Source organism: Centropristis striata, chromosome 12 (assembly GCF_030273125.1).
Source record: "Centropristis striata isolate RG_2023a ecotype Rhode Island chromosome 12, C.striata_1.0, whole genome shotgun sequence".
In the NCBI taxonomy this organism is placed as follows: Eukaryota; Metazoa; Chordata; class Actinopteri; order Perciformes; family Serranidae; genus Centropristis; species Centropristis striata.
Window position 1 is genome coordinate 27,062,439 of NC_081528.1, and position 8,596 is coordinate 27,071,034.

Sequence of the window (8,596 nt, forward strand, 5' to 3'; positions counted from 1 at the left end):
CACGTCTCCTGCAAGCCGCGTCTGTGTAAATGTTGCAATTTACCTGAAATGTAACTGTGAGGAGGCTGGAAATCAAGCAGTTTAAATATAACCTACTTATCCCAAAAGGCTCAACAGGTGTCGAGTGCAAAACGCAGAGCAGGAGAAAGCACCTGACGACGGTTCCCTATTGGCAAAAAAAGACATCCCAGCGAGGCAAAGCGAGGCTCTGAACATTAGATCAATGGAGCATATTTAAAAGACATTAGAGAGCAGTCCTCTTGTCATATCCCTGTGATAAAGTACAGGAATCTAGCCTTCCAGCATACAGTACCGTGTCTCTATGAAGGCGATTCTCCAGTGTCTTTCCTCCACATGGAGATGAAGCACGGAGGAATCAAGCATGGATCAAGCATGGAGGACGGCCAGCAGTGCCTACGAGCTAAGCCGGGCTCTGGGTCGTCCTACCCGACACTGCTCTCTCCCCAGCGGACTGGAAGATGTCAAGGGGTGAGGGCAGAGGGGAATGGATAGCTGCCGGCCCCGGAGCCCCTCATTCACTCTCTAACTTGCTCACATTAAAGAGATCTCTAATCACTGCGGGGACTTGGCCAATGATGTGCTTATCAAACGGCATATTTCAAAAAGGCATCTTAAAAGGCCTGAGGGCGAAGAGGCAATAAGAGCACATTTGTATGTGGATGAAAGGGAAAAGTGTAGACAGACCTTGCATCAGAATACAGAGGGGGGAGATCATTAGCATCTCCAGCAAAATATGCACTAGCAGAGATGGAGAGTAAGGTAGACTCAGACAGGGAGAGAGAGGGAGAGAGGTGGGGTTGGAGGGCTGAGGGAGAAAGAACGGTTCTTTTTCGCCATTCGTCCTTTTTTTGTTTTACACAGTTCCCAAAAAGAATAAGAGAACAAATACATTTTTGAACAAAGGCAGGGCTCTTGAAGTGGAAGCCCGTTGGGGGCATGAGGTGGCTCCATTGTGGGTTACAACAGAGTGAAGCCACGATGCACTCCCAAACTCCTCTCGCGCTCCTCTCCAACCTCCCTAAACAGAACAGGCTCAGCGCGTGAGCTTTGATATACGAGGAAGAGCCTTGAATCAGAGCAAGACGATGTGATGGGCTGCACAGTTCTCTCGTACTTTTAGGGATATCGGCCGTCTGCCTTTCTAGCCTTTCGAATACAGACTGCGACAATAATTTTTGAAATATTGTCTCTTGACATGAGAAAGGGCTGAGAAAAGCACAGACTGTGGTTTTCACATTGTGTAAAATAGTTTCCTAAAAGCATGGCAGTCAGTATGAGAAAGTTTTTGATGCAAAAGCTGCTGAATGACTTGATTTGCAGCCAGGGACCAAAATTATGTCGTAAACAATGACAGGAAATGACAGATTTCTGGATTTTTAAAGCCACACAAGGAGGCCTGAGATTTGCTCACAGAAGTTGGAAGAGGTCGTGATTTTACTCTGATGAGGATATTCTGCAGTGAAACTGATGTTTCTCTGTAGTCTATATCCTCTTACATCTATCTATTTATTAATGAAACTGTAGCAGTGATACAGGATTCATCCGAGAAAATAGAAGATTGTTACCTTGCATTGTTATCTTTGCTGCCTTGCACACAGTGGTGGAATGTAACTAAGTACATTTACTCAATTACTGTACCTAAGTCCACATGTGCAGTACCTGGTCTTGTTGTCCTGTATTTCCATTTTATATTACTTTATACTTCCACTCCACTACAATTTGGAGGCAGATATTTTACTTTTTACTCATACACTACTGTACATTGATCTGACAACTTTAGTCACTAGTTATATTGCAAATGAAGATTTTTGCTAAAAAAAAACAAACATGATAAGCTTATAAAATATGATTCTTTGTTATCGATTAAACTGCTGCACCTAAAAAAATATAAATGAAATACAATTAATTGTCAGAAAAGAAATGGAAAGTTTTTGTTTAATGTGAAAAAAAAAGGAAAAGAAAAGTATTGCTTCAAGATTCACAAATGTGAACATTTGCTGCTTTTATTTATTTATTTAAGTATTTATTTAGGTGATAATAGTGAGATTTGGCCTGTTGTTTGGGCAAAACAAACAGAAGGTGACGGTTTCACTTCTGGCTCTTTGTGAAGACATTTCTCACTACTTTCACTATTTTTAAAAATCTAATCATCAACTGCTTAATGGAAAAAATAATCATTACATTAATCCATAACAAAAATAGTCATTAAATGAGCTCTAAAGCTACCTACCTACTAAAGCTAACAACACTAAAACCCTGTGTTTACATTAATGCATGTGTAATAAAAATGTAATGATATAATACATAACAGTTTAACAGCCACTGGGGACATTTTTCTGCTTTGAGTACTTTTAACTGAATGTTGTGAGTACATTTTCATGATTTTACTGACTTCCTTGAACTTAAATAGCTTTTTCAATGCAGGACTTTTACTTATAACAGAGCATTTTTTTAATGTGTGGCATACACACATACACACACAGTGACACACCTGCAATCTGTGTCAGCAGATGAGAAGGTGGTGTCCAGGTAGATGTGTTTCATGGGGACGCTGAGTTTTAACCAAGGAAACACAGAGCAGAACAACGGCTGCTAACACGGTGAATTTCACACATTTACACACACATCACCGCAGCAGCATGCAGACACACAGCAGGAAACAAATGCATTAGTCTATAGACAGTCACTGTGTATAACGCACACAAATGCCTGTACACATGTGCGCGCGCGCACACACACACACACACACACACACACACACACACACACACACACACACACACACACACACCTCATCAGACCCAATTTAGAAAGTCAATTTGGGATCAGGAGACCAATTATCTTAATTATTTTCCTTTTCCCTGCATCACTTTCTTCCACTTGTTTTCCTGTGTTCTATTTCAGCTGTGTTTGCATTTGTGAGTATTTTGGTTAGTGCATTTCACAACACTAAATTACTCCAAAGCTCTGAGAGAAAAACTTAAGGAGGGTTCTTGTCTCTACATAGCTTAAAAACCCAAAGCTGTTTTATTTTCATACTCAAACATGTAGCAAGAATTTCTTGCCTAGGGAACAGTGGCGGGTGAATAATGACGGTGTGAGGAGGCTGTTATTATATTCTACTTGAAAAACCAAAAGAAACAGTGGTTAAACCTTCAGGGCCAGTCTGTTCAGCTGCACCCGTGCAACAATTCAGCCTAACCTACACGGATATTGCCCAATTGAGTGTAACAGCTCATTCGCTACAGGGTGACAGCATCTCGCCAAGCACATTTGCAGAAAAGAAGGTAATTATCATGTGATGGATTTCACCTGCACAGTGAAAATAACCCCCGTGCATGTCTAAGCACAGTCGGTTTAAAATACCCTTCTCAAAAAAAAAAAAACATTTTTCTAACAGCACACAGAAGAGGGAAAATTCTTTTTTTTTTGCCTAAAGATCAAATTGCTGGAAGTCTGTGTGCTCAACAGTAAGGGCCAGTGTGTATCATAAAATCTAAAATGAAATGGAAATTTAGATAAGCTTAATATCTTCAAGTGCACGCTGGATCTAGATAAGAATTCCTCATCTTCAGTGTTTATAGGCATGGGAGTCATGCGTTAGTGTTATCATTAATACAGGGTTCAATGTGAGAACAGTGATAGAAATGGAGAGCCTCTATAAGATCATGCTGTGCCGATTTTCCTCAAACGAAAGGATGGCTCTCTGTGATGTGAAGTTGTGTTACAAAGCCACTTATAATCTGAACAAAATTAACATTTAAGATGATGGAATATGTGATGTTCATGTATGAGGGATGATGAAATGAAAGGTGGGATCTAATGTAATGACTTGGTTTGAAGCACCAATGGAAATTTTTGCAAGTCGGACAATAAAGTATGAGAGCAAATATACATATATATTCATATTTTTATTTATATTTCATTTCTGGGAGGATATCTTGTACACCAAATATCCCATTGGCAGTTAAGCGCATTCAATGTGTTTAGAAGCCAGAAACAGTCACTTGTTTTAACAAACACAAATACAAAATAAAGATAACCACAAAATAATGAACTGCATGTATATAACATACAAAAGAATCCCAATGCCTACTCAGTAGGTAACTTCAACATTCCAGCTCTTGAAGATGTGGATATTTACACTTAAGTTTTACAAAAATATACTTTATAGTTTTTCTCCTTTTTTGCTTACATTCTAATGAAATGAAGCGGTGCCCTCATAGCTCGTCCCTTTTTCCTCCCTCTGAGTATGACTTACATTCTGTAACAAAAATATTCCCTCAACCCTTAAGGCGAGATGCAGTGCATCCTCTCTCGCGCACAGCCGAATCACAACATCAGCAAGGCTTCACAAAAAGGCACCAAATAACAGGAGCGTTTGTCTTGTTTAGTTGTTGTTTTTTTAAAATGTTTTTTCTTTTTCATTTCTCTATTTTTCCATATAACCGAGCGATATGTCACATGTGAGAAAGAGAGAAAGAGATAGTACCAGTGGATGATATTTACAAACAGAAACTAACATCACTCTTACTCATGCTTGAATACTTAAGTGCTTTTTTTCAAACAATGTCAAAACGTATCACAGCATCATCACTACATAATAGAGAATGTATGTAGAAAATATGGCCCTGCTCACTTCAAATAATACAATGCAAATATGCAAATAATTTTTCACATCAATGGTACCAAAGAATGATAAAAACGAAACATGGCACATGTACAATATACATATATGGTAGCTTATGTATATCATTCAATGTCTTTTGTACTGTATGAGTGCCTGCAAGGGCGAACGTGCCTTAGCACCACAACTGCTGGCAATCCGCTTGTCTCTTTGTTTTTGTGTACCTAATAGTAGAGAGCCGTCAGTGCCGGTTTTTACGCTCTCTCTGTTGAGTCCCTTATGCATTTGAAGTGCTGCATTTGTTTTACAAAGACAGAAAGACATCCCTTTTCATCTTCTACTGTCTTTGCCCAGTCCTTGACATGTGTCTTTTTCTCTCTTTCAGGTAAATCTCAAGATTCACCTAACACTGCACAGGGAGCAGACAGAAAAGTGCTTTTCGGAGGGGGAAACAAAGTCTTTTGATGCTGATTTCTTGAACCTTAAGGAAGGAGAGGTGCGGAGAGACTATAAAAAGTTTTTTTCTCTTTGCTCTTTCTTAGCAGATCTCGATTGTCCTTGGGGAGAGAGTGGTCTGCATGTCTGATAGTGGGGTGGGGACAGGGGAGCTGTAGATGTTGGAGGCGACTGAGGAGGGAAAGGAGGAGGCGAGCTGGGACTGAAAGGTGCTGGACATGGACACCGACGGGTAGGTGGTGGCGATGGAAGGAGATGGATAGGAAGTGTGGACGGGAGAGGAGTAGCAGGAGGTGACGGGAGAGGGGTAAGAAGACACTGGAGAGGGGTAGGAGGTGATGGGAGAAGGGTAGCTGGAGGCAGGTGAGGCAGCTGAAACCGGCGCTGCTGTCACTACTACTGCTCCTGCCTTCTCTGCTTTCTTGTCCTTCTGCCGTAGGTGGATCTTTGTGTGCCTCTTCCTCTCGTCACTGCGGGCAAACTTGCGTCCGCAGATCTCGCAGGCGAAGGGCTTCTCGCCAGTGTGAGTGCGGATGTGTGTTGTCAGGTGGTCACTGCGGCTGAAGTTGCGCATGCAGATGCGGCACTGGAAGGGTTTCTGGCCCGTGTGGATGCGGATGTGACGCGTCAGCTCATCAGAGCGGGAGAATCGGCGATCGCAGGTCTCCACGGGGCAGGCGTAGGGCCTCTCATGAGGAGGCGTCTTGCTCGGCCGGGTGGGGTACTTGCGCATGCGGCTGGGTTTGATCAGCTGGGACTGGTAGACACTCTTTAAGTCCTGGGAACCAGTCTGGGTGGCAAAGGCCTTGATTGTGGACAGTGGAGTCAGGGAGGGCTGGCTTGACTGACTCTGGAAGGGCTTTTGGTCTGGGGGCACCAGACTGATCTCTCCCTGCTGCTGAGGGAAGAGGTAGTCAGGGATCATGGGCACAGGGAAGCTAGTGTTGCAGGTCTTGCCATTCGGGTAGGCCGGAGGCGGGTACTGCACTGCTCCAGCCGAGCTGGGAAAAGCCTGGCCCTGGTCCGGGAAGATGTCAGAGTTGGGGCTGGAGTAAGTTGGGGCGGCTGAGTAGATGGGGTTGGGCTCGCTGTGGTGAATGGAGGAACTGAGGCTTTGAGATGAGGAGGCGGTAGAAGAAGAGGAAGTGGAGGATGGGATTGATGAAGAGGAGGACGAGGTGGTCTGTGAGGCAGCAGAGGAAGAGCTGGGGGCAATGTTGCCCATCAGACCGGTGAACAGGCCCAAGATGGGCTCCGCCCAGAGGCTGTTGCTGCAGGTGGTGGCGGGCTCCAGGGTGAAACGGCCTGTGTAAGAGATGGGGGGCAGCCTCTGGGTGGGGTAGGTCTGCTCTCCCACTGACTTCTCACAGTTGAAGGGGATATCAGGTAACGTATCTGCAGGGAGCACAGAGAGAGAGGACACATTAATCAAACTGTCAATATCCAGAGGAAGGGAGCGGAGGACCCTGCCAGAGCGGTGGACAGTGTGTCACCCCTTCCTTCCGAGACAAATCAGTTAGGTGCTCACGCAGAGAAACCCTCTCCTACTAAACTCTTTCCCCCTAAACTCTCAAACTGTCTCTTCCAAGCCTCAACAAGAGCTGCTATGCAAGCTTTCTATGCTCGCATTTTCCTCTGCTCACACTCTCGATCTCTCTTTCATTCTTCCTCTCTTCCTGTCTTGCACACACACACGCACAAACGCGCACATTCTTGAAGCCCATCACAGAGCCCGAGGCAATTGATTACCGAAACTGCAGTTCAGCTGGTTTTAGGAATGCAATTTGAATTGAGCTGTAGGAGTGTCTAGAGGCATGCGGTGACTGAGCAGAGTGTGAGTCCTCCGAGAGTCGACAGGGATTCAGAGCTGTCAATAAATTGATATAAAGTCTGATGTTTTTACTTTTCTGTTCATTAGTTGATTTTTATTGTATAAATATATTATGTCTGGTTTGCTAATTTTTTTATTTATTTGTATCCTGCAATTTTACTTTAAATATAAAATTTCTCATTACAAGCCATCATGAAACAAATTAATATAGACATGTAACTAAAAATCTTATGTCAGCTGTAATTACATGATCAAATAATGATGTGCATTAATAATATACAACAAAACATAAATTATCATTTAAGTTATGCAGCTGTTTAATTCTCTAAACTCTGAACAGATGTGCTATAACATTTAGTTCAGTTTTAAATGCAGCACAGAGAACCAGAAGCAAAAGAGGCAAATCTCCAAATCTTACCTCCAGCAAGGTGGTCGTACTGTTCTCCAGGCTCCCCGGAGCCAAAGCCTGCACCTTCGGGTGCGGAGGCGGTGAGGAAGGGGGTCCCTGCAGAGCTGAGCATCATCACCTCCTCCAGCTTGGGGTAGTTATCCATGGGGGAGTGAGGGAAGCTCAGAGGCTCTGAGATCTGCAGGGCTGGGAGGATCATCTCGGTCTTGGCTGCAGCCATCCTCTACTGGTGCTGGAGCTGCGCTGGTGGCTGGTGAGAAGTGCAGGAGGCTGGGTGCACGCTGACAAAGCGGTGCCTCGCAGGTGGAGGGAATCACTTAGTCCAGCTCTGAGAGCTGCACACTTCTGCTGATGTCGAGGAAGACGATGTTTTCAGTCTTGCTCCGTGTTCTCCAGCTGTCCTGTTGTTTTCCTTTTTTCTCTCAGAGATGAGTAAAGATCCACTTGTCTTTTCAGAAAAAATCAAAAGTGTCCTTTATACTCATTCCCTATGATCCATCGAAATGAATCAACAGATCAACCTTGATTTGAATCTATGTATAAAATTGCTTATCCAATCAGGTTTTAACCCTCTTGGATGGATGTTGTTTTGAGTTGACTTTGTACTTTTGTTGTGATATTTCTCAGTAAGGGAGTTCTATGTGTTTGTCTATCTATCTCTGCTCTAACAGTTGCTCTTGTGGACTCTCAGGGCTCTCTCTGAGCTGAGAGGTTTCCCCGCTCCTTTTATACACTCTTGCCGTGACGTAGATGTCCATATATGGAGCGGAGGAAGCCCATATTTAGGCACTGCAGTGGAGGACACATGACGCTGGCCTGGGGGGAAAGCAGAGAGGAGAGACTTTATATTAAGCTCTCGCAGTAAATTGCGAAGACAACGCGGCTCTTCCTCTGTCCCGAATCAATGTGTCTTCATAGCAGAACAGCTCCGTGAGACAGCAGCATAATTCTCGCTCTCTCCCCGTCGCCCCATAGATTTGATTTGGATTTCCCATCTGTGCAGCAGGCTGCGCTGCTGCCGGAAAGCCCGGCTCCGCCGTGCCTTATAAGGTCGTGACTACATAAGGACCTATTCCGGTGGGTTTCCTTTTCCCCTGTCCTTATTTGGAACTTCCTGAGGCAGCGCTGATCGCTGCTTGGCAGTGAATGAGAGGCTGGAGTGCAAATCATGTCCAGCGCTCACAATAACTAATGTCAGCAGCAGAATCCTGCTTCTTCTCCGCTTTTAAAGCACAGCTCCGGCTCCACTATG

At 44.1% G+C, this 8,596-nt stretch overlaps 1 protein-coding gene across 1 annotated transcript; it reads right to left on the reverse strand.

Moving 5' to 3' along the window:
- Positions 1–3,913: 3,913 nt before the first annotated feature.
- Positions 3,914–8,056, reverse strand: egr1 (early growth response 1). Its single transcript, XM_059346925.1, has 2 exons — positions 7,354–8,056; positions 3,914–6,499 (listed from the first exon to the last, which is right to left on the reverse strand). The coding sequence occupies exons 1-2, from the start codon at positions 7,562–7,564 to the stop codon at positions 5,187–5,189; spliced, it is 1,524 nt and encodes a 507-aa protein (XP_059202908.1). The 5' UTR covers positions 7,565–8,056; the 3' UTR covers positions 3,914–5,186.
- Positions 8,057–8,596: the final 540 nt, after the last annotated feature.

Excerpts from the sequence above, each read along its gene's own strand:
- egr1 (XM_059346925.1), bottom strand. The coding sequence starts at position 7,564 with ATGGCTGCAGCCAAGACCGAGATGATCCTCCCAGCCCTGCAGATCTCA. Across the intron at positions 6,500-7,353 it reads GTACGACCACCTTGCTGGAG|ATACGTTACCTGATATCCCC; the intron begins GTAAGATTTGGA and ends TGCTCCCTGCAG.